Below are 22,693 nucleotides of genomic sequence, written 5' to 3' on the forward strand. Positions count from 1 at the left end.
CGGGGACTGCCTCTGGGCAGCATGTTTTCAAGAACAGAAAAGGCCCCAATCTTGCCCCATTGGCTGCCATGCCCTCCTCGAACCTCAACTCCTAGACTCCGGAGGACTGAGCCCCCACCGGAACTGGGCTTGGGCTTGGATCTGGGGTGAGGGGTAGAAAGAACAAGGAGTAAAATGTTTTGAGCACAATTGGCTCTGTGTGTGGCGTGCAACAAAGAACATCAGCTCTTAGCCTCTCCCTCCCACCTCCAAAGTCCAGAACCACTGGCAGAACTTACTTTATTTTAAAAAATGACGAAACAGGTCTGTACATATTTACAGGCTAGGGGACAAGGAGATAAAGGTCCAGCAGCAGGGGCACAGGCCATTCACTTCTTGGAGAGTTTCACTTGCTTGTGCTTGGGGGGGGCCCACTTGAGACAGACAGAGTCCACTGTGGGGAGACAGACATGAGAGGCAGGGCTGGGCCTCTGGGCCCAGGCCAGGTATCACCTCTAGGTGAGAACAAGGGCAGACTGAGTCCTGGGAAGGGGGCAGGGAAGCCTGGGAATGACTAGCCTGCCCCAGGCTTCAGTCCTGGGAGCTGGTCAGACTAGTTTGGGATCATGTGACAGCAAAAAGGTAGCTCTGGCTCCTCAACACCTACCCCCTACCACACACAACCTGGGCAGCCCCCGCCCCCCTACCTGTTATGGGTGGTTTCTTATACTGAGCACTTTTGAGGTGTTCTTCTACCAGCTTGGGTGTGACACAGATCACATGCTGGCCCTTCCAGTACTTGACCATATTGAGGGACTGTAGGGTGCTGATGATGTCATTCTGGGTGATGCTGGTCATCTGACTGCAGAAAGGGATTGGAGTAGTTGCTGGGGAGAGTTCCCTTGTGGGGTCTGACTGGGACAGCAAAAGGGGACAAGGAGACAGACAAGATCATGGCCAACCTTAGATTCTTCTAAGGGTTCCTCTTTAAGGGTTCCAGGGCCCTCACCTAAGATCCTTGATGGACAGTGTGCCCCGGAAGTCTCGCAGGATCTCCAGCAGGACCCAAGACCAGTAGCTGCGGTAGCTGAGCTTGCCCAGGTCAGACAGTGGCTTCTCAGGGGAGCCTACTGTGCTCTCTAGCTTGGAGAGCTCGTAACCTGGCAGTGGTGGAAAGAAGGATTCTGACGACCCGGCCCTGCGGTGGCACCCCCACCGTAGTTGCCCCTTCCTTGACAGGTCAGGAACCACTCACTGAAAGCAATGAGGAATTTTCCATAGCCACGCCGCTGGTAGGGGGGCAGAGTCAGGATGCAGGCCACATTGTTCCCATCTGGAGACTCCTTCTCCTACAGGGGTGTGTGGTCAGGACCTCTGGGGAGGCTCAGTCCCTTTTCTGGTTCATAGTCCCCACCCTCCCTTAACCCGGGCTCCCCACCCCAGCACCTTAGAGAAGTAGCCAACAATGTGGGCCCCCTGCCTGTCCACTTCAGTCAAGATGTAAAAGACGAAGGGCTCCACGTCGAAGTACAACGTCTTGTGGTCCAGGAAAAGCTTGGCCAGCAGACACAGGTTCTGACAGTAAATCTGAGGAGTGGGGAGGTGGAAGCAGGCTCAGGGAGCAGGTACAACGCTCCCACCTCGGTCCACCGAGGCCTGGGCTGTGGCTGCCACCCTGCTATGCAAGTGCCAGGCATTAGAGAGCAGCCAGTGCCAGGCCAGTGAGAAGCAGGCTCCTCACAATATTTAGAATTGGAAGGAGTCTTACCGTCATTTTCTGATGGACAGGGAAACTGAAAACCAGAGAGCTAGATTAATCTGTTACCACTTCTTTTTTTGTTTTTTTCTTTCCTTTTTTTTCTTCCAAAGATTTTATTTTTAAGTAATCTCTACACCCAACATAAGGCTCAAACTCACAACCCTGAGATCAAGAGTCACGTGCTCCACCAATAGCCAGCCAAGTGCCCCATTCAGTTACCTTTTTTTTTTTTTTTTTTTTAAATAGGTTCCATGCCCAGCTTTGGACCCCAAAGCAGGGCTTGAACTCATAATCCTGAAAGCAGAGCTGAAAGTCTAGCCGATTGACCCACCCAGGCACCCCTCAGTTACCACTTCTAAGTGCTAAATAGGAGTTCAATCTTCAGGGACATTAAATCTTATGTTTCAGATTGGGAAACTGAGGCTCAGAGGAGCTATGGCTGGCATGAGGTCCCACAGCTGCTGAGTGCTACAGCAGGATTCAAACTGGTATATGAGTTCTGTCTTGTTCAGAGCAAGCACCAAGCTTCATGCTTAGCCTCGTGCTTGGTAAATGTTTGCTGAATGGGTGAGCTTTGAGCCTGACTCCAAAGCCTGAGCTGTCTGCCCACTTGGCCACACTCTGCTGAGGCCCAGATACCCACTCAGGCTAGAGACCGACATCGGAAGGGACAATGAGACCGTGAGGGTGGCTTCGTGGCACAGATCAAGAGGCCCACTGATTTAGGACACCTTTTACACCCACTCTTATTTGACCCAACAATTGTGAAGCCCAGCATTGCTAGTGCACTTTGCTTAGGAAGAAACTGAGGCTCTGGGAAGGGGCAGTGCTTGCCTGAGGCTTCAAAGTTAACCAAGGGTAGAGCTAGAAAGAACATCCACACCTCCTGCTGGAGCCCTTTGTGCCACACCCCCTGTTCATGCTCAGGCAAAGCAGGGGACTCAGGCCAGGTTAAGGGCTAATATTCCCCAAGCTATTTATCACAAGGCTGACTGAGCCCAAGAGGTCACCAATAGTAACAAAGGCCCATGTTTACTAAGCACCTACTTGATGCCAGGCACAGTGTTAACTACTTGCCATTGCTGTCTCATTTGTTCCACCAACAACCCTATTAGGTAAACATTATCATGACTCTTATCTTATAGATGAGGAAACAGGAACAAACAACGTTAAGTAACTTGTCCAAGGTCAGCTACTAAATGACAGGACAATTTGAAGCAGGAGCCACTCAGAAGCCTGCCCTCTCTTCCTCACACTCTACTGCCCTTCCATGGGAACAGGGACACTTAGTGAGACCTTCCCAGACTGACCAGGTAAAGGCCAGGTTCTCAATTGCAGCAAAGCAGACCCTAAAGGCCCCACCCTCCCCCACTGAAGTCTTTCTGCCAGAAACCAGGAACTCAGCTGTCAGAGCCACACTGGTCTCAGGCAGAAAGTCTCACACCAAGCAGTCTCCTCCCAGGAAAGAAACCTTTCCTTCAGGCAGAAAGAGAAAGCGCTTCTAAAAGCACCCTCCGGCATAACAGTCTATTCTGGGTGTCAAAACTGCCCAGTACTAAGCTACCCATCAGGAGAAAAGTCTTCAGGGACAGAACAGAAACTCAGTCCCCAAAACTGACACCACAGGGCCATGTGTCTACCAAGGCTAAGCATGATCCCACAGGCCTTTTCCCGGTGGGGGCTTGTCCCAAGACTGGCTTCTACCCTTTTGGTGACAACGAGGATCATCCAAGAGGTGCCAGTGCTTCTCCCTACCTCCCCACAGCACTTCGGCCATCTAACTCACCTTGTGGTCTTTGCCATCCACCTCGTACACGGAGATGTTGCTCTTGCGATAGATCTCCTTCCCTGGGGGTTGCCGCCACTGACACTGCCCCTGGGGGTGGGGATGGGGAGACAAAAGCTTGAGACCCCGAGGTTCTCTGCTAGGTACACCCATACAAGCCCGTGTGGCTTCCAACAGGTCTCTGCTTCTGTTTCCCCATCTACAGACTCTGGGCTCCATACCTCACCTATGTCAAGGAATCCTCCCAACTCCCTGAGGAGACAGAGCCTATTTTATAGGCTATTTTATAGATTTTATAGATGAAGAAGCCCAGAGAGGCTAAATAACTGGCTTGAATATTATACAGCTAGATGGTTTCAAGTTCAGAGCAGCCTGGCTTTGGAGGACTCTCCAGCGCTCTTATCCATGACAATGGTGATTGCTAAAATGCATACATCTGCCTCAGGTTACACCCTTTGGGAAATATCCTAGTGTTCCCTGCTGCACTAGTGATGCGAGCCCCCGGCAACACCCACCCCCACACCAACCCCACCCCCCCCACAGCTCCCCCCTCTTCCCCGCCAATGCTTCCCATCTGTCCACACCTTACAGTCCCATTGCTCAGGGGCTATGCTCGCTTCCTCTTTTGCACTGAGGAACCTGGCACTGCGCTGGCCTTGATTAACATGTGGTGTTTGGGTTGACCTGAAGAAGTGGTAAGGGCAGGGATTACTGTCCCCATTCCACAGAAGAGGAAACTGAGGTCTGGGGAAAGGCAGCAAGTTGGCCAAGGTCACTCGAGCAAAGGTAAGGCCAGGCCTAGAACCCAGGTCTCTTGACCCACGGGCAGCTCTTCCTTGTACTCGACTCCTCTGGACCTGTCTCTCTTCCCTATCGCTGCAGCCTCAGCAGTCCTCGCCTCCACACCTGCCTCTCTCACCAGACCCGGCTGGCCCAGTCTCACCAAGTGGAAGCGGTAGCTCTTCTCGAATTTCATGTACTTAAGGCAGTACTCGCAGAGCCACAGCTTGGGCTGTTTCCCATAGTCCTCGGGGAACGGTGAGAAGTACCAGGCATCGATTTCGTAGTTCCCGATGTGGATCTTGTCCACATACTTCACCTTGGTGATCTGTGGGTAACGTGGGAGTGCAGGGCAGTGGATGGCTCAGTCAGAGCAAGGAAAGCTGGGAGAGGGGGTACCCGCAGGCAGGAGCCCTGCCCCTGCTTACCGCCTCATGTTCCTTCTCCAAGGCTGCTGTTGTGGGGTCCATCTCCGCATAGGTCTGGGCAAGGACAGAGCAGTGGACAGAGGTGAACAGAAGTGGAGGTCAAGCCGTCCCTCCCCTGAACCAGAAGCCAGTGCTTCCTTCCCGTCTTCCAGACCTCATCCTCCGAATGACAACAACCACATGAACAGCTGACTTGTTTTATCTGGTTTTGAAGCCGGGTGGGCCAAGCTTCTCTCTCACTTTCCCTGCCCACCCACACATCCGTGATGCCCGAGTTTAGACCTTTTGCCAGATGAACATGGCTAGGATCAGGCCTCTTTCCAGTCTCCTTGGGCTAAAACCTTCAGCTATACAAGGGGATCAACCAGCTCTGCCAAAATTGTCGTGAGGCAGGTGAGTAATGGATCTTGTCTTCTGTGCAAACAGGAGGAACTGGCACTAGACTCCCTGGTGTGACTGGACCTCTTTCCTGAGCACCAGATCCAGGGAGCTGCCTGCCCCATGGGTCACTCCCATAGGTGCCTAGGTGTCTAGAAAGGAACTAAACCTGTGCTCCCTACAAACCTATTCGTCCTCCTGGGGTCCCCATCTCACTGGGCACATCCCCTCAGTCCAACTGTCCAAGACCAATAGCAAGTCTGCTCTTTAAGTGCTTTTATTTATTTTAGAGAGAGAGAGAGAGAGAGAGAGAGAGAGAGAGAGAGGGGAAATCGGGGGAGGGGCAGAGAGAATCCCAAGCAGGTTCCACACTGCCAGCTCAGAGTCTGATGCGGGGCTCGAACTCACAAACCATGAGATCATGACCTGAGCTGAAATCAAGAGTCGGATGCTTAACCAACTGAGACACCCAGGTGCCCCTGGTCTGCTTTTAAGACTCCTTCTCTCAGGAAGCTGGCATTCAATTTACGGCCGAGTCCTGTGAATTTTACCTCCTTGACATCTGTGCAATTGAACGCTCTCTGGAATTCTCTGCCCAAGTCCAAATAGCCATTGCCACCATCTCAAGTCTGGACAATTACCTAAGCCCCTGCAGATTCCCAGCCTCCAGTCTTAGCCCCTTCAAATCTACATTATCGATAACTCTCTTTTTGAGGTCTCCGTGCCTTTGCACATGCAGTTTCCTCTCCTCTTTCTGCCAAAAAATGCTTATTCAACCTCAAACAGAGCGTAAGCCAGGTGAGTGTGAGATGAGGCAGTTTTATGAGCCATCATGGGTAATTGTTTTTACTGTGCTCTTTCCTGTCCTTCAAGGCCTTGCACCCTTCCTGCCCCCTCCAGGAGACTGGACTGGATTCTTCTGACACAGAATATGCCCTCTCCTTCTCAAGTTGGGAATGCAGTGGTTAACAACAATCCCCTCTAACTGCCCCCAATTGGTTTCCCCTATTTTCCAAGTCCTTAGAAAGCAGGGACTAAAAGTCATGTCACACTCACAACACATCCTATTCCTAAGCCAGACTCTGTAGAAGCAAAGCAAGCACAGCCTAACAATGAAGGGGGGATCCAAGAAGGCCCATAACCTACACTAGAGGAGATAGCAGCCTTGCCCTATAGTTGAGAAAGGAGAAAGGAGCCAGCATTTTACCCAGACCCCCTTCCACAAAGCACTTTGCCTGTATGGCCTCATTTAACCTTTTCAGCCACCCTAAAACAGAGCATTCTTATTTCTATTTTACAGGGAAGTAAACAGGCAGGGAGAGGTGAGGTCACTTGCCCTTGGGGATAGCCAGCTGCCATTTATTCCAAGTGCCAAGCACTCCATAGGCATTACTTCATTTAGTCCTCACAAAGAACCAGGGACAAGAGTGCTCATTATCCATACTGCACAAAAAGGAAACTAAGGAACAGAAAGGTGAGGCTACAGAACCGGTACTCAGCACTGTCAGGCACAGGCCCCTCGTTTGTCCAACCCCGAGCCTAACCCCTGCAAAGATGAGGGAAGAAAGATTTTCCTCATATGCGTCTTTAAAAACCCACTTCCCAGCTCTCACAAAATACAATCCTCTTCTGCAAATGCATTAAAGAATACAAAAACACTACTTTTTCAAATGCTGCAGTTTATTTAGAATTCAACGTTAATTAAGCTGTGAAGAACCTGGCTCATTAACTCCCCGATTATCCATCCTCTAAATTTATCACCACTGGCCTACTGTCATCCACCCTGCTGACCATCAGCTTTGAGGTACATTTTTGAGATTTAATTTGCTAGTGCAACCTGGTCGAGGAACTAAGAGATACTCAGACCTATGTTCTCCAACGGAAGAGCCACTGGCCACAAGTGGCTATTTAAACTCATTGTTTAAATTTTTTTTTTAATGTTTATTTATTTTTGAGAGAGAGAGAGAGAGAGAGAGAGAGAGACAGAGCGCGAGCAGGGGAAGGGCAGAGAGAGACGGAGACACAGAATCTGAAGCAGGCTCCAAGCTCTAAGCTGGCAGCACAGAGGCTGACACAGGACTCGAACTCGCAAACCATGAGATCATGACCTGAGCCAAAGTCAGATGCTTAACTGACAGAGCTACCCAGGCACCCCTAAATTCATTAAATTTAAATAAAATTTAATTCTTAGCCACACCAAACACATTTCAAGTGCTCAACTGCCACATGTGGCCAGTGGCTACTCTATCAGACAATAGATATTAAACATTCCCACTTGTCACAGGAAGATCAATTGGACAGTGCTGCCTTAGACCTTGAAGGTCTTCCTGGTTCAGGGATTTCAAAATTTTTTTTCACAACCCCCAACAGGAAGAGCAGTTAGCACTGTAAACCAGTTGACCTGTTTGTGTATACATATATGTGTATCTCTATGTGCTTCTCAAAAATAATACTTACCTTTGATAAGGCACAACGTACTCTGACATTTTCTATCTTATCCTATTCCTTCCTTTAATTTTTTTATTATCTTTATTTTTTAAGCAATCTCTCCACCCAATGCGGGGCATAAACTCATGACCCTGAGATTAAGAGTTGCATGCTCTACCGACTGAACCAGCCAGGCACCCCTCTTTCTCTCATTTTCAAATTTAAACGCTGGTCACAACCTACTGAACTAATTTGGCAATCTACTAAACCTGCACCCCACAGTTGGAAAAACATTGCCCCAAAGCACACAACAAACATGCAGAAGGATGAAATCTCACTGGCTGAAAGTAATGAATGTCTAAGTGCCTTGAAATCTCAATAAGCCCTGGACTCATCTGCACTCCCCATTTTACAAAAAGAAACTGAGACTCGGAGTGGGGGAAAAGTATCCCCCAGGGGCAGGGGTGAAAAGAACCCAGACTCTGGAACAAGTGGCCCAAGTTTCTAGGACATGTCAAAGTCATGATTAAGGGCTGGTGCCCTGAAGTAGGACAATCTAGTTGGCAAGTCTAATTCCTGACTGGGTTCTTTTTTTTTTTTTTTAATGTTTATTTTTGAGAGAGAGAGATACAGAGTGTGAGTGGGGGAGGGGCAGAGAGAGAGGGAGACACAGAAGCCGAAAAGGGCTCCGGGCTCTGACTTGTCAGCACAGAGCCCGACGCAGGGCTCGAACTCACAAATGGTGAGATCATGACCTGAGCCGAAGTCAGACACTCAACCCACTGAGCCACCCAGGCGCCCCCCGACTGGGTTCTTAAACCCATCTATTCCTCCCCGGTAAACTGGAGATAATAACGATGCTTACCTCACTGGACTGCTATGAAACTTCAGTGAGATGATGTATTAAAACACTTAGCCTATAACTTTGGCTCACAAGCCAATAAATGTTTGCCATTATTATTCTAATTCCAGTCCACCCTTTTACTAGCTGTGTAACCTTGGGCATGTTACCTAACCTCTCAGACCCTGCTTCCTCCTCTACAAAAAGAAACCATTATTCCTGTGGCATTGAACTGTAGGAAGGATGCGTTAACCTTATGTACATACGGGACTCAGCACGGTGCTTGGCAACAGCAAGCAAGCACCCAATATCATATGTTCTCTTCCTTCTCTTCGGACTTCAATTCTTTGTCTACGGTGGCACAGCAAATAGGAGACAAAGGAGGCTATTGGTGCAGGAGGCCTGAGTTCCAGTCCCAGGTGTGCCATTTCCTTGCTGTGAGACTGGAGCCAAGTGCTTGCCCTCTCTGAGCCTCAGTTTTCTGACCTGTGAAGAGTATCTCACAAAACATAAGTAAAGTCCCTTACACATTATAAGAGCTTAAGAAATGGGAACTGCTGGAACATCTGGGTGGCTCAGTCGGTTAAGCAGCCGACTTCAGCTCAGGTCATGATCTCATGGCTCAGAGGTTCGAGCCCCACATCAGGCTCACTGCTGTCAAAGCAGAGCCTGCTTCGGATCCTCCGTCTCCCTCTCTCTCTCCCGCCAAAATACATAAACATTAAAAAAAAGGAAGAAAGAAAAAAAAAAAAGAAACAGGAGCTGCTATGGTTTTGGCACTGGGACCCAAGGAAGTTGGCAGAGGCAGCTGAGCCTCCTGGGGCCTTGGGGAAAGGGAGGGGGTCCAGACCTTCTGCACATGGTTGATCTCATCATGCTTGCGCTTTTGGTTGCGAGTGATCTTGCGCTCAGGCTGCTCAGCCAGCTCGCTCAGGTACTTCTCTGAGTTCTTCTGCACGGCATCTTTTACTGTTTTGGTCAGTGCCAGCCGGTTCTTGTCTACCCATTCGTCTAGTCGCCGGTTAACTGTGAGGATAGGCCATGAGAGTGCTGTACTTCCACCCCTCTCCCCCACCCAAGCCCAGAAAGCCCCAAGTCACTCACAGCCCACGTAGTGTACATAGAATTCCTCTCGGCCCTCCTGATCATTCACTCGAGACTGAATCACTTCAGCAGAATCTGTGAAAGAAAAAGGATAGGATCATCAGAAAGGCAGGGCTGGAACAAGAAGAATCCTTCACACTGAGGAGCAGTTTCCAGACTCCAGGGACATACACAAGCTAACATCACCCGTCTACATCTGCCATTCCATCGATCGTTGCCTGTGAAGTGGGCTAGGTTGGAGCTGTTACTCTTACTTTACAGATGAAAAACTGAAGCTTACCCAGGCTCACATATTTGAAAAACAATAAGAAGTCAACATTTAACTGAGTTTAGGTCTGGCTCCAAATGCAATGCTTGTTTTACTATACTTAGTTGCTCATTTGTTGAGGAGTCATGAAGGCTGGCTCTGGGTTTATACACAATTCTAGCTCCTCACTTCCTATATTTAAGTGCAAATTATTTTGGTTGAGCCTCAGTTTCTTCATCTACAAAACAGAACTAATAGTGCCCACCTCAGAGGGTGAGCTAATGCCTCTAAAGCATGTAGCATAGCGCCTGACAACTAGCCAACCATTCAACAAATGAGTAAGGCAACCACTGCGTGTCTGGTCCTATGCTGTGTTATTGCTGGGTAGAGAGGACACAGCAGTGAATCACAAGAGGTCCTGCCCTCCAGAAGTTCCCACTTTGATATGGGAAGACGCAGACGATGACTACATAATGTCACATATACTATGGCTAGCTGAGGTATGAAGAAAATGTTGTAGGTACATTCATAAGGGGAGGACTCACTTTGCCTGAAGGGAGTCAGTAATGGCATCACAAGGGATATGGTGTGTTAAAGGATGAGTAGGAGCTAGCTAGGTGAACAAGAAAGGCAAGGACATTCAAGCATTGGGCACAGGTGGTAAAAGGCATGTGGTCTTCAGAAAGAGTACAGTGTGGTCTAGTCTGGCAATGGCCTTTGCTAGGGGTGTCTAAAAACCACAGGTCACAAAGATGTACGTCCTTCTAAGGAATTGGGGGTTTATTCTGAAGATGAACTAAGGCAAGAAAAGGAAAAAGGAAGCTCAATTTTGTGTTTTGGTAGGTCCCCTCTGCTGGCGGTTGTAGAAGAGGGATGGAAAAGTAAGTCGCAGAGACCAGAGAGACCAGCAAGGAACGATGGTTTTCTTTAAAAAGGGAATGAAGTCTAAGATTGGATAAGCAAGTGGAAAGGGAGCTCTACATACAATTAAACGGGAGCTGCTTGTGTTCCAGGAGAGCCAGACTGGTGGGGTTTGCAGGCGGTGCCCGGGAGGGGCGGAAACTCCGCGCTCTTCCCTCAAGCCCCGCCCCTACAACGTCAGCCCCTCAGAGAACCCGCCCTCATGCCCCGCCCCCTGTCCCTGCGCCCCGCCCTCACGCCAGGTGCTATCCGGTCGTCGGCACAGGTACGTTTCTCCGATCTCCACGGTGACTTCCGGCTCGCCGCGCGCTGGAGTCGGGGGAGAGACGCGGCCCGGGGACGGGGCGGTCCCCTCGACCGCCGCATTCTCCCCGGGCCCGGGATCGCTCTCCCCCGCGACCCCTGAAGTAGCCGCCGCAACCGCCGCAGCTGCTCCCTGTGCCGCCATCGTCGTAGTGGAAATGACGCTGGAATCCGGCGCCGCGCAGCGCTTTTAGTTCCGGGTCAGCGACGCGTGGCGGAGGCAGCTGCTGCCTTGAAGGCGGGGCCTGTGGCGTAGCAAGAGCTCACTGGTTAGTGCGGCCTTTTAGCGGTCCCTGACAAGTTTGACCTTTCGTGTGCCAATCGCGCTGGCATTTTTTTTTTTCCGTATAGAAATATGGCTGAACCCTGAGTTGAAAGAGGAGACCTTCGTGATGTGTGATGACTCAGCCCGATCTTTTTAAAGGGCCTGGTGCCTGAGGAAGCCAGGAGGTGCCAATTACCAGAGGCACTGCCCCCACTTTACCCGGTACCGGGACGGAGCCAGAGCTGCCTCCCTGCCTGCAGTAGGGCTTTGAGCTTGGAATTAACACCCACTTCTGCGTTGCCCACTTCCGCCAACCTAAAGCCCCATCACCCCTTTTGTAAAGATTGAAGAAACTGCCGTCCTTGTTCACGGTGAAGGAAACAGGAGGGCTGTGTCCACGGATAGCTAGTAAATTGCTCTCATAGAATTAAGCCCTTTTTAAAGGCTTAATTTGCCCCCTAGACAAATTAGACGCAGTGGACATATCAGAGAGCATCTTGGGCTTAGTGAGGAATCCGGGTTCTGATCCTACTCTGGGTAAGTTGTACAAAGATGTCCATTCTCAGAGGGTCGGTAAAAGTTAAACTATACATAACTGTATAACCCATATAACTATATAAAGGGTATCCCTTATGTATATAAGTGTGTCGCACAGTACCAAGCAGGGTAGGTGTTCAATAAATGTTTTTTTGCCATTCTCTTAACTTTCTTTGACTTATAAATTAATTATTGGGCTTAGAAGCTCAAATTGGTTATTGGGGTGGAATGCTCAAGGCCTGTGTATGGGGCCTCAGGTTGCAGATCAGTAGGAGTTCTTGGGGTGCCTGTGTGGCTCAATTGGTTAAGCCTTGAACTTCTGCTCAGGTCATGATTTCATGGCTGTTGAGTTCGAGCCCCAAATCGGGCTCTCTGCTGTGGTGTGGAGCCCACTTCAGACCTCTGCCCCCCTCTCTTTGCCCCTTCCCCTCGCTCTCTCTCAAAATAAACTTTAAAAAGAAAAGAAAAGAAAAGAAAAGAAATAGGAGTTCCATATGGGAGGTGGGGAGGGTGATGGCAATGGGAAGTGCTGGTAACTCGGCTTTGGGGAAATTAAAGAATTGGAGGTGGGCAATGAATGCCAAGTGTCTGGCTGCATAAGAATATGAAGAAATAAGTTAGGCAAGACAAGATTAAAATTGTAATGCCTTCTCCCACTCCCCATCTTCAAGATTGTCACTCTATCCACCTAAGGTTCTGGTGCCTCACTTTTGACTTCACCCAACATCTTGCAGGGATGCTCTCCTTTCTAGTTCAGGATTAACCTAGGGTTTATAAATCCCTGATCCAGGTTACTATACCAACCTCCTCACTATTCTCCTTCTAATCCTCCTTCTACTGTGCAAATCTGTTATTTCTAGAACTATGTAGATGCTTCACCCCAGATCCTCTGGAATCTCTTTTTGTTGCCTCTTCAGATCCAGATTACCTTTGATTGATGTGCTTTCAAAAGCCAGAAGCTCTTTGTCAAATTATCCCTTGGACTAATAGAGCTGTGTTGCCTTAAAAAGCTGAAAAGGAAAGTTTTCAGTTTGGATGTTTAAGCACCTACCCACCCCTACTTCCCAACATAGACATTAACCAATGATTGTCAAGTAAAGGAATCCATCAATGACTGTGGAACTTAGCTCTCTTGCCTCAATTCTAAGGCAAAACTTACTAGCTCTGGACTTTTGCCTGAGATGACATCCTTGTTTGGTTTCCTGCCCTTCCCTTTCCTGCTTCCCCTACTCCCTAACCAGAGCACTTTCTCAACAAATCACATGGACACAAACCCTCCTTTCAGCATCTGCTTCTACGAAATCCAAGTGGAAACATCCCTTCCTCGCTTAAAATCTGTCCATGGATCACTGCTGCCTGCAGTAAAAAGCCCATGCTTCTTGGCTGTACTCCAGCCTGACCCCCTGCACTGCAGTCAGCAGGATTTTCAGTCTGGTAAGTCACTGTGGTTTCCACCACCTGGCATTTGACCTCCAGATACAATTCCTGTCTCCCCTCAATCCCCCACCTCCATCACTAGTCCCACCAAAGCAGACTTTCAGGCCTGTCTTCCCCTCCCCTGGGTCCCACCTGCTCTCTAGAGCCCTTTCCTTTAGCCCTCCCTACCAATGCCCCACTGTCCCTTGGCACCTGCCAGGGTATAATCTTGTGTGTTCCTTTTCCTTGCAGAAGCAGGCACAGCTGGCAGGCAGTATTTTTAACCTTACTCAGGCTCAGGAATCAGGTGGCTCAGGTTGCCCAGTCTGGTGACCTTCACTTCCAGAACCTGTGACTGCCAGGAAGGGAAGAGTCAGAACTGAGGCCTGAAGCTGGGCCAAGTTGGGCCTTCAAAATTATCTGGGACCCAGAAACATTTGTTAAGTGAAATGAATGAAAGGTCTTTGCACAAACTGCCAGAGCCATCCCAACTCCCGCCAAACCAAATGTGCAAGAGATTTGGGGGCAATTCTATACATAGCCTGCCAGGCTGTCAGGACAGTTAGAGACTAGGACATGAGCTAATTAAACCCAAGGGCCCAGGGAACCAGAACTGGGTGGAAACCAAAGCTCACCTGCGCTCCCCACACACGGGGCCCAAGAGGGCATTCAAAATGTGAACTTTAATAACAAACAGCAGTCAAGGTAGGGGTTCCCCAGGAACAAGAATAACGGAGCTGGTGCTGGAGGCCTCAAGGGTCCCCACTTCCTCTCCTCCAAGGCCTGGAGGCAGGGAGGCAGCGGACCTCTGTAGAGGAGGGGCAGCACTGGGCTCCATGTAATTCCATATATTTGGGGCCCTAAGACCCCAGATGCAGCAGCATGTGGAGCAGGGTGGTACCCTGCCTCACCCAGAAGGTCCTGGCAGGGTGTGCATCCCGGGCCAGGCAGGCAAGCAGGCCAAGGGCTGTGGGGTCAGATGCGGAAGCTTTCCTCTCGGCCATCGATGTGACGGAGCCGCAAGTAGACATCTGTGCCAATGCCCTGCAGAGACTGCAGCCGAAGGGAACCACCGAGGTACTCTGCATAGGCCCGTGAGGTTGGCAGCCCAAAGCCGAAGCTAGAATGGATGGGGGACAGGAGAGAGGCTTCAGAGGCTTGAGTCTCCCGGGGACCCCCACCCTCCCATTGTGGCCAGGTGGGGCCTCACCCGTGCATGGGCCCTGACTGGCCACCACTGTGCATGTCCAGGTGGCCAAAAAGGGGGCTGATCCGGGGGTCCTGGGTGCTGGCCTCAGCTGTAGTGAAGTGGTAGTCCATAACCCGATCCAGGTCTTTGTGAGCGATTCCCCCGCCCCGGTCTGAAATCCTGGCAGGATGTTGATAACATGGGCTTGGCTCAGCTTTGGTGGGGGCTCACTACCTCCCAAGCAAATAGTGCTAAGTCAGCCTTCCTGCCCCCTCCACCCAAAGATGGAATGTAGTCCACCTGGACCCTCAGGCATTATTTTTCATAAGTGATATCCTTCCATCCTCACTTCTGCTGAGCCACTGGTTGCTTGTACCTTCTCACAGGATTTTACATTTATTCTCAAGCCAGCATCATGGACTGGTTACTCCTGACTCCTCAGTCCAGGCCTTTCAGTTGCTGACAAGCACAGAGCCCTGGAAACCAGCTGACCCCAGATCCATTCATATCCAGCTCATGGCATTCTCAGAAACAAAGAGTATCTTGTCTCACGGCGGGGCAGGTATGGCTCAAGGTCATAGAGCAAGTCAGAAACAGTGCCTGGAACCCCCATATATCCCGGCTCAACTCCCACTCAGGGCAAACCTGATGACGAGATCGATATCATTGTTGGCGATGGTAATGACCACATCTGGGACATTGTAGGGAGTATCTAGGTGACTCTCCATCGTGGCTCTATGCAGGGAAGAAAGATCAGTAGGTAGTGGTACCCCAGCTTCACCCCTGTTCCTGTCTTGCCCCCTTCCAACATATCCAGCCAGCCCACCTCATGGCATTCTTGAGGAGCTCAGGCAGGATGTAGTCCAGTGGCATAGGGATGAAGGGGAAACGGGCAGCCACATGTCCATTGATGCGGACGCGGGGGGCATTGCCATACTTGTGCTCACACAGGCGTCTGTAGGTAGGAGCAAGGGTTCAAACCTAGACCAGTGATTCTCAGATGGAGGAATTTCTGCCCCCACCACCCCTAGAGAAATTTTGCAATTTCTAGAGACATTTTTGCTTGCCACAGCTAGGAGTTGTATTAAGTAAAAGCCAGGCACCCTTCTAAAGATCCTAACAAGCATGAGACACCTCCTAAGAATTATCTGACCCAAAATGTTAATTGTGCCACATTTGAGAAAGCCTGCCCTAGACCATGCCCTAGGCAAGGGCTCAGACCCAAGCCTTCTGGGCTGGAAGATATCCACCCCCTTAGCTGTTCTAGCCTCACCTGGCAAAGTCCACCCACTTTTCAATAATCTTCTTTGGCGACAGGCGAGTGCAGATGATGCCAACAAAGTCGGGCTGGCAGGAGAAAGAAGTCAAGACTAAGCAGCACCTTGACCCACACCTTGGCCACCAAATGCCTGCAATCTTTGGACCTCTGAAGCAGCCCCAAACCTCTCCCCAGGCCCTTGGCCCAGTCCCCAGCCCAAGGGGGCCCCTGGCTCAGTCCCCTCTGCCCCACCTGATAGGTCTCAGATCCCAGCACCCCACCTTGTCCTCATGCAGCGCCAGATGATGTGTGGCCAACATACGGATCCCAAGCCTTGAAGTCAGTGTCTTGTCCAAGAAGTAGCGGACAAGCTTCTCATCCTGTAAAGAGTGGAGTCTCAGAACTCTGTACCTTTCCCAGGCCCCCCAGTAGGCTTGGGTGCCCACTGTGCTGCCCCTAACCTCTATGTGCTTCCGGCTCTCACGAAGGCCCTCAGCCAAGAGGGTCACCACATCCTTGTGGTCGTCCAGCAGCTGTCGCACCAGCTGGCAGTACCGGGCCTCGTCCGCCTGGTCCTTGATCTATAGGCCACAGAGTCATAAGCATGGATGTTCCAGCCCTGACCTCTCAGCCCCTCACCTTACCCCGGCCCAGCCCTCACCGGAGGGAAGTCTGTCAGCTTCTGGAAGGCACGGATGTACAACTCGTGCTGCAAGGAAGAGGTGTGGGAATTCACAGGGATGTTGTGGGCACTGGGTAGAGAGCAGCCACCCATGCTTACCCATGGGAATTGCCATCCACCCCAATTCACTTGGTTTAAACCCCCATCATGGCCTTTTAAGCCTCCATGAATATTCAACTTTGGCCTCTGAAGGCTTGGATCTGAGTCTTCTATGGCCCTGAAACCTTTTGGCAGACAAGTCTCTGCCACTCTAGTCCCATCTCCCAATATGCCCCTTGGGCAGTGGGCACAATGATCTAAAGTCCCCTCTAGAGAAACCCATGCCCCCTGAGACCACCTTACCACGTGTAATATGGTGGGGTTGCAGCCAATGATAAAAGGAAGGCTACGAAAACCTTTGATGCGGTGAGCGATCCTCACTGGCAACTCTTGCTGCAAATACCGGGCACTTTTCTAGAAAAGAAGAGGGAAGTCAGGGCCAGGACATGAGTGGCTGGGCCAGAGCTCCAGGGACCAAGAGGGAAATAGGGTGCAGAAATCTTACCAGGAGGTGGCTGCCGTCCTGAGAGCGGCCTGAATAGAGCATCATGGTTGGAGTGAGGCGGACTGAGGGCTGGAGGGGGCAGATGGGCTTTGAGCACTGGATCTGCAACACCCCACCCCCACCACATTAGCTCCACCCCTTCCCTGGACACCCGTTCCAGCTCCGGACCCGGCCTCTTGCCAGCTGCGCACCTTCTCCGCTGCCACATCGATGGCCGACTGATTGTAAAAGGAGGTGACAGTCTTGGAGCGCTCCCGTGCCATCTCCACGTGGTGCGTATCGGTGGCTGATGTGGAGCGGGCCCGGAGCGACAGTGCAGGCCCCAGTAAGGGCCGGAGTGGAGGTCCGCTCCGGGGACCACTCCCCAGCACGGACGCCAATATCATCGTTCTGCTCTGCTCCTTTGTTTCTTTGTCGGACTAGGCGGCTGCTAGGGGCAGAGGACCAGATACAAGGACACGACCCCGAAACGGGGCAGGGGGTGTGTGTGGATCCGCAGGGTCTCTTCTCTGACTTCAGGGGCGACAGCAGGTCAAGGATGCTGACAAGCTCAGTCCCCAGGGAACAGTTCCCATCTGTCAGGGAAAGGGAAGGGGTAGTTGTAAAGATCCTAATCCAGACAACCGGCACCATCTCTCCACGTGGGCACTGGTATCATCAGACCTGGGCAATCTCTGCCCACCCATTCAACCACCTCCCAAACACATACAGGCCGAGCCTGTAAACCTTGTTTTCCGAGGCAATTCTTCAACGTGAGGCTCTATCTGGTGTTTGGAGGGTTGGAGACCCTCAGACTCGTCCAGCCCGAAAACAACGCCCCGCTCCCTATGGTCCTGGGGACCCCCGTTCAGGGGGCGGGGTTGACCCCTACTGAGCGTCTTCAGACCTGGACCCCTCGAGTGTGGTCTGCGTATGTGTGGCACACAGTATGGTCCCCCCAACTGCCCCAAAGTAGCGGCCTGGGAGTCGCCGTCTGGGTTTCCCCTCCGCAGGGTCACTTGGTTCGGCCCGTATCCCCCCTATATGGTAGATGCCATCCCGGTCCACGCGCACTCCACAGCCCAGCTCAATGGCGGAGGCTACGAGCGCGCGCCGCCAAGCCCCTGCAGGCAGGGTTGGCGCGGGTTGCTCCACTTACCGCGGTGCCAGGGCCAGGGCCAGGGCCAGGGCCAGGGCCGAGGTCCGAGCGAAACGGCCCAACAGTCCACCGGCCGGGCTAGCCGAGCCGCCTGCGCCCTCTGCCGCTGTGACGTCGCGTGGGCTTTGGGGGCCCGGTGCCTCCTGGGAGTTGTAGTTTGGAGCCAGCCCATACCGGCTACACCCGTGCTCCTGGACCCCCAAATAAATTCCACGGCTCCCTCCACAGGTCTCTCGGAGTTATTTGTGGTCGCCCTGGGTCTCTCTTTCCTGCTTTATAAAATGGGGTTTCTGGGAGTGAAATGGGAGAGGGCGGGAAGATCCTTAGATGCAAAACACACAGAGCAAATTCTACCTGGGTTCTTTCCCTGCTGTCCCAACCTTCTCCTTCCATCTCTTGACTCATTTATGGAAAATCAAACTGCTGGTTCAAACCCCAGCCCAGCACTTACTAGCTGGGACAACTTACTTGAACTGCTCAATGGTCTAGTTTCCATGTTGGTATAACGAGGATGTATCAACCTTGGGGTTGTCGTGTGGATATGTGAGTTTATATGCCAGGTGTGGGATTAGCACTATGTGGTAGGTATGTTACTATTATTCATTCATACCTGCCACACTGATTGGGTAACTTTTCTGTGCCAGAAGAGGGGCTTGGGTATTGAATCAAATAAGTAGACACTTCCTTGCCCCAAAGAGAAAGACAGTTTCAGTGTCATTAATCCTGATTAGGGCTGCACAGGATGGAAGCGTTAAATAGGGTCTGGGACACTGGTACAGGTGCAACATGAATAGGACTCAGGAGCCTAAGCTGGAGTGGGAAGGGTATGGCAGGACAGAGAATAGCCTGGACAATCTGTGGATATACCTGCAGCCATGTGGAGGCTAGGAAGGAGAAGGGTCCAAGGGGGTGACCAGAACAAGATCATGAAGGGCAAGGAGTCTGCATTTGTCCTGAGGTACTAAGAAGTCACTGAGGGTTTTAATTCAATCTCCTCATTAGACAGAACCCTCTGGCAGTAGTGATTGGGAGAGTGGGAGTCGGTGAAACCAAATGCAGAAAGACAGTGAAAAAATAATTACTTTTTTCAAGCAGGAGATGATTGGGGAGAGACTTTTCAGCATGTGTGTGTTTGTGTGTACTTGGATTTGTACTGATTGGATTTTTCTTTACCGTGGTTATGTATTTTCTAAATATTTTTAAAAAATTAATATTTATTTTTGAGAGAGAGTGGGAGAGGGGCAGAGAGCAAGACAGAGGATCTGAAGCAGGCTCTGTGCTGACAACAGAAAGCTCAATGCGGGGTTGGAACTCATGAACCGTGAGATCATGACCTGAGCCAAAGTCGGATGCTCAATCGACTGAGCCACCCAGGAGCCCCTTTTTTAAATTTTTAAATTAATATGGGTTAAGTGAAGCAGGCAACATCTTTGGAGCCCAAAGTCTGTCTTTAAACTTCGGCAGAGGTGGGACCCTTCACTGTGGCTGACCTGCTTGAGGAATTGGGGAAAGGTGGGCATAACCATGAGGATAAGGTTCCCTGAGTCTGTGGATTTCCTCTGTCCCCCCTCATCCCCACACCATTCCCATCCTTTCTTTCCCAGCATCGTGGCAATATCCTGGAGTGGGGCCAGAAGGCCACTCAGCTCTGGAGGCAGGCACGGCTTGGGCTGGTGGAAGAAGGAAGAAGGAAGGGTGGTTCGGTCGGGGGTGGGGTAGAGTGGAGGGTTGGGGGGGGGGGTGGGGAACAGCACGCGCAGAGAAGCAGAGGACTCAGAGTGCTTGCAGTGTGCCAGAACTCGGCGCTCAACGCGGCCGCGGCGTGCACCGGAGCACAGATGCCGCTGGCGTCTGGGCAGGGCTTCACCCCTTTTAACCCTGAGCGCTAGACCAGCCCTCGGCCTTAACTCGTTGCTGCCACCCGGCGGTGGAAACTGGAAATACACTCTAGAGTTTCATAATACAGAGCTCACCGTTGCCCAGGCACTCTTCTATGAGCCTTATGTGTATTAATTTCATCTTCGTAACAGCCCTCTGAGGCAGGTACTATTGTTATTCTCATTTTACAGAAATATTAAAATACATGTTCCCCTCTTTCCTCTCTGTCCTTTCCTCCCACATGCACTGGCTGCAGCCACTCTGGCCTCCCTGTTGCTCCCTAAACATACCAGTAACATTCCACCTCAGAACCTCTCACTGGCTTTCTCTCTACCTGGAACACCCTTCCCCTATATATCCACATAGCTTACTCCCTCACCTTCTTCAAGCTTCTGCCCAAATGTTAACTGAATGAAGCCCACCCTGACCATCCTGTTCAAAACTGCAGTCACCTCCATTCCCCTCACTCTGCTCTACCTTTTATTTGTAGCACTTATCACTAACAACATACTATATATTTTATGTATGGATGATATTAAATTCTCACTTTTTTCCTCCTCTTCTACAATGTAAGACCAGAGCATGACTATTTGTCTGGTTTCCTAATTTATCCCAAGCTCCTAACACAATCCCCTGGCACATAACATGTGCTCAATAAACATTTGTTAAATAAATGAAGGAGATTTGGGGCTTTATCTTCTGACCTATTGAAATGGGACACTACTTAAAGGCAGAAAGTGACAGAACTACATCATCTTTTTTTTTTTTTTTTTTTTAAATAAACTCCAGGCCAAATGCTGGGCTTGAACTCACAACCCTGAGATCAAGAGTCACATGTTCTACCAACTGAGCCAGCCAGGTGCCCTACCTCATTATTTTTTAAATGGATCAGTTTGATTTGCAGTGTGGAGAATCAATCTGTGGATGCTGGACAAGTATTCCTGGGAGACAAGTGAGGAGACTACAGTATTTATCTAGGTGGGAGGTGATGGCAGCTTGGACCAGGGTAGTGGTCTGCATAGATTACAGGGATTGAGAAAGTAGTCCAAGAGGAGTGGCTTAGGTGGATGGAGGGGCCATATTTAAAATGGGAAACTCCAGAGAAGGAACAGGTTTGGGGAAATGTAAGGGGTTCACTTTTGGGTGCATTGCATTGCATCTCATTGGCCTATGAGGCATCCAAATGGTGGTGACATCTAAGAGGTGTTTCTCTGGGGTTTGGAGCCCAGGAGACAGATCTGGTCAGAGGTTGGAAGTTGTGACCTGCAGGAAGTAAGAGAAGACAGGGGAGAAAATAATGTTGCCCCGTGTAGCAGTTTGTATTTCTGAAAATGGCCCGCCCCATATGAACTTCTTAGAATATGACTTTGACACTTCTCAGATCAAGAGATGGAGTTCTGGGGTGCCTGGGTGACTCAGTCAGTTGAGCGTCCGACTCTTGATTCTGGTTCAGGTAGTGATCCCAGGGTTGTGGGATCAAGCCCCGTGTTGGGCTCTGTGCTGAGCGTGGAGCCTGCTTGGGATTCTCTCTCTCTCTCTCTCTCTCTCTCTCTCTCTCTCTCTCAGAGATAGAGAGTCTCTCTCTCTCTCTCTTTTTTTTTTTTTTTTTTTGAGAGAGAGAGAGAGAGAGAGTTCCATGTTCCTCCCTTTGGAACTGAGGAGGCTTCTGTATAGTGAAAGGGATACTATGTGACTTTAAATTTTTTTTTTTCAACGTTTTTAATTTATTTTTGGGACAGAGAGAGACAGAGCATGAACGGGGGAGGGGCAGAGAGAGAGGGAGACACAGAATCGGAAACAGGCTCCAGGCTCCGAGCCATCAGCCCAGAGCCCGACGCGGGGCTCGAACTCACGGACCGCGAGATCGTGACCTGGCTGAAGTCGGACGCTTAACCGACTGCGCCACCCAGGCGCCCCATATGTGACTTTAAATGCACCTGGGTGGCTCAGTCGGTTAAGCTTCCAACTTCAGCTCAGGTCATGATCTCGCGGTCCGTGAGTTCCAGCCCCATGTCAGGCTCTGTGCTGACAGCTCAGAGCCTGAGCCTACTTCACATTCTGTGTCTCCCTCTCTTTTCCCCTCCCCGACTCATGCTCTGTCTGTCTCTGAAAAATGAATAAACCTTAAAAAAGTTTTAAATAAAAGCTAAATCATAAAAAATGATGCAGCTTCCACTTGGCTCCCTGGAGCACTTGTACTAGAATCCTGAGCTCCCATGTAAGCAGTCTGACTGCCCTATATTAATCAACTATCACTGTGTAACAAATTATTACCACAACATAGCAGCTCAAAGTAACAAACATTTATTTTGTCACACAGTTTCTTTGGGGCAGGAACCTGGAAGCAGCTAAGCTGCATGGTTCTGGCTCATGGTCTCTCATGAAGTTGCAATCAATATGTTGGTTGAAAGTACAGCCATCTGAAGGCTTGACTGGTGCTGGAGAATCCAATTTCAGGGTGGCTGTCTCACATGCTTGGCAAGTTAATGCTGGTTGTTGGCAAAAGGCTTTAGTTCTTTACTAGGTGGACTGTTTCCTTGGGCTGCTTAAGTGTCCTCATAACATGCCAACTGGCTTCACCCAGAGCCAGTGATCTAAGAGGAAGCAAGGTGGAAGCTGCCATATCTTTATGACTTAGCTGTGAAAGTGACACACTATAATTTCTGTATTATCCTACAGGCTCAGGTCAACCCTGCCTAGCATGGGAAGAGACTATACAATGGTGTGAATACTAGAAAATGGAAATCATTCAGAGCAATTTTGAAAGCTGACTATTGTAGCCTGGGGGCTGCTATGCTGGGAGGAAGCCCAAACTAGTCCTTATAGAGAGACT

At 50.5% G+C, this 22,693-nt stretch overlaps 2 protein-coding genes across 3 annotated transcripts; both read right to left on the reverse strand.

Moving 5' to 3' along the window:
- Positions 1-262: 262 nt before the first annotated feature.
- KAT8 (lysine acetyltransferase 8) lies at positions 263-11,099 on the reverse strand. The gene is made up of 11 exons (XM_060649041.2): positions 10,888-11,099; positions 9,483-9,557; positions 9,229-9,404; positions 4,733-4,786; positions 4,468-4,632; positions 3,525-3,614; positions 1,426-1,566; positions 1,235-1,328; positions 989-1,139; positions 687-841; positions 263-433 (listed from the first exon to the last, which is right to left on the reverse strand). Exons 1-11 carry the CDS (start codon positions 11,096-11,098, stop codon positions 369-371), a joined length of 1,377 nt encoding a protein of 458 aa, XP_060505024.1. The 5' UTR covers position 11,099; the 3' UTR covers positions 263-368.
- Positions 11,100-13,835: 2,736 nt separating this feature from the next.
- On the reverse strand, positions 13,836-18,104 carry BCKDK (branched chain keto acid dehydrogenase kinase). 2 transcript variants are annotated; one of them, XM_060649048.2, is made up of 12 exons: positions 17,983-18,103; positions 17,036-17,419; positions 16,845-16,913; positions 16,643-16,753; positions 16,280-16,327; positions 16,080-16,199; positions 15,900-15,998; positions 15,634-15,707; positions 15,187-15,315; positions 15,006-15,095; positions 14,382-14,540; positions 13,836-14,291 (listed from the first exon to the last, which is right to left on the reverse strand). In XM_060649048.2, the coding sequence occupies exons 2-12, from the start codon at positions 17,228-17,230 to the stop codon at positions 14,147-14,149; spliced, it is 1,239 nt and encodes a 412-aa protein (XP_060505031.1). In that variant the 5' UTR covers positions 17,231-17,419; positions 17,983-18,103; the 3' UTR covers positions 13,836-14,146. The 2 variants fall into 2 exon arrangements, with proteins under 2 accessions (XP_060505031.1, XP_060505032.1); XM_060649049.2 differs by lacking the exon at positions 14,382-14,540 and having other exon boundaries at positions 17,983-18,104.
- Between the last annotated feature and the right edge of the window lie 4,589 nt (positions 18,105-22,693).

The sequence above is a fragment of the Panthera onca genome, chromosome E3, assembly GCF_046562875.1.
Source record: "Panthera onca isolate mPanOnc1 chromosome E3, mPanOnc1 haplotype 2, whole genome shotgun sequence".
Classification (NCBI taxonomy): domain Eukaryota; kingdom Metazoa; phylum Chordata; class Mammalia; order Carnivora; family Felidae; genus Panthera; species Panthera onca.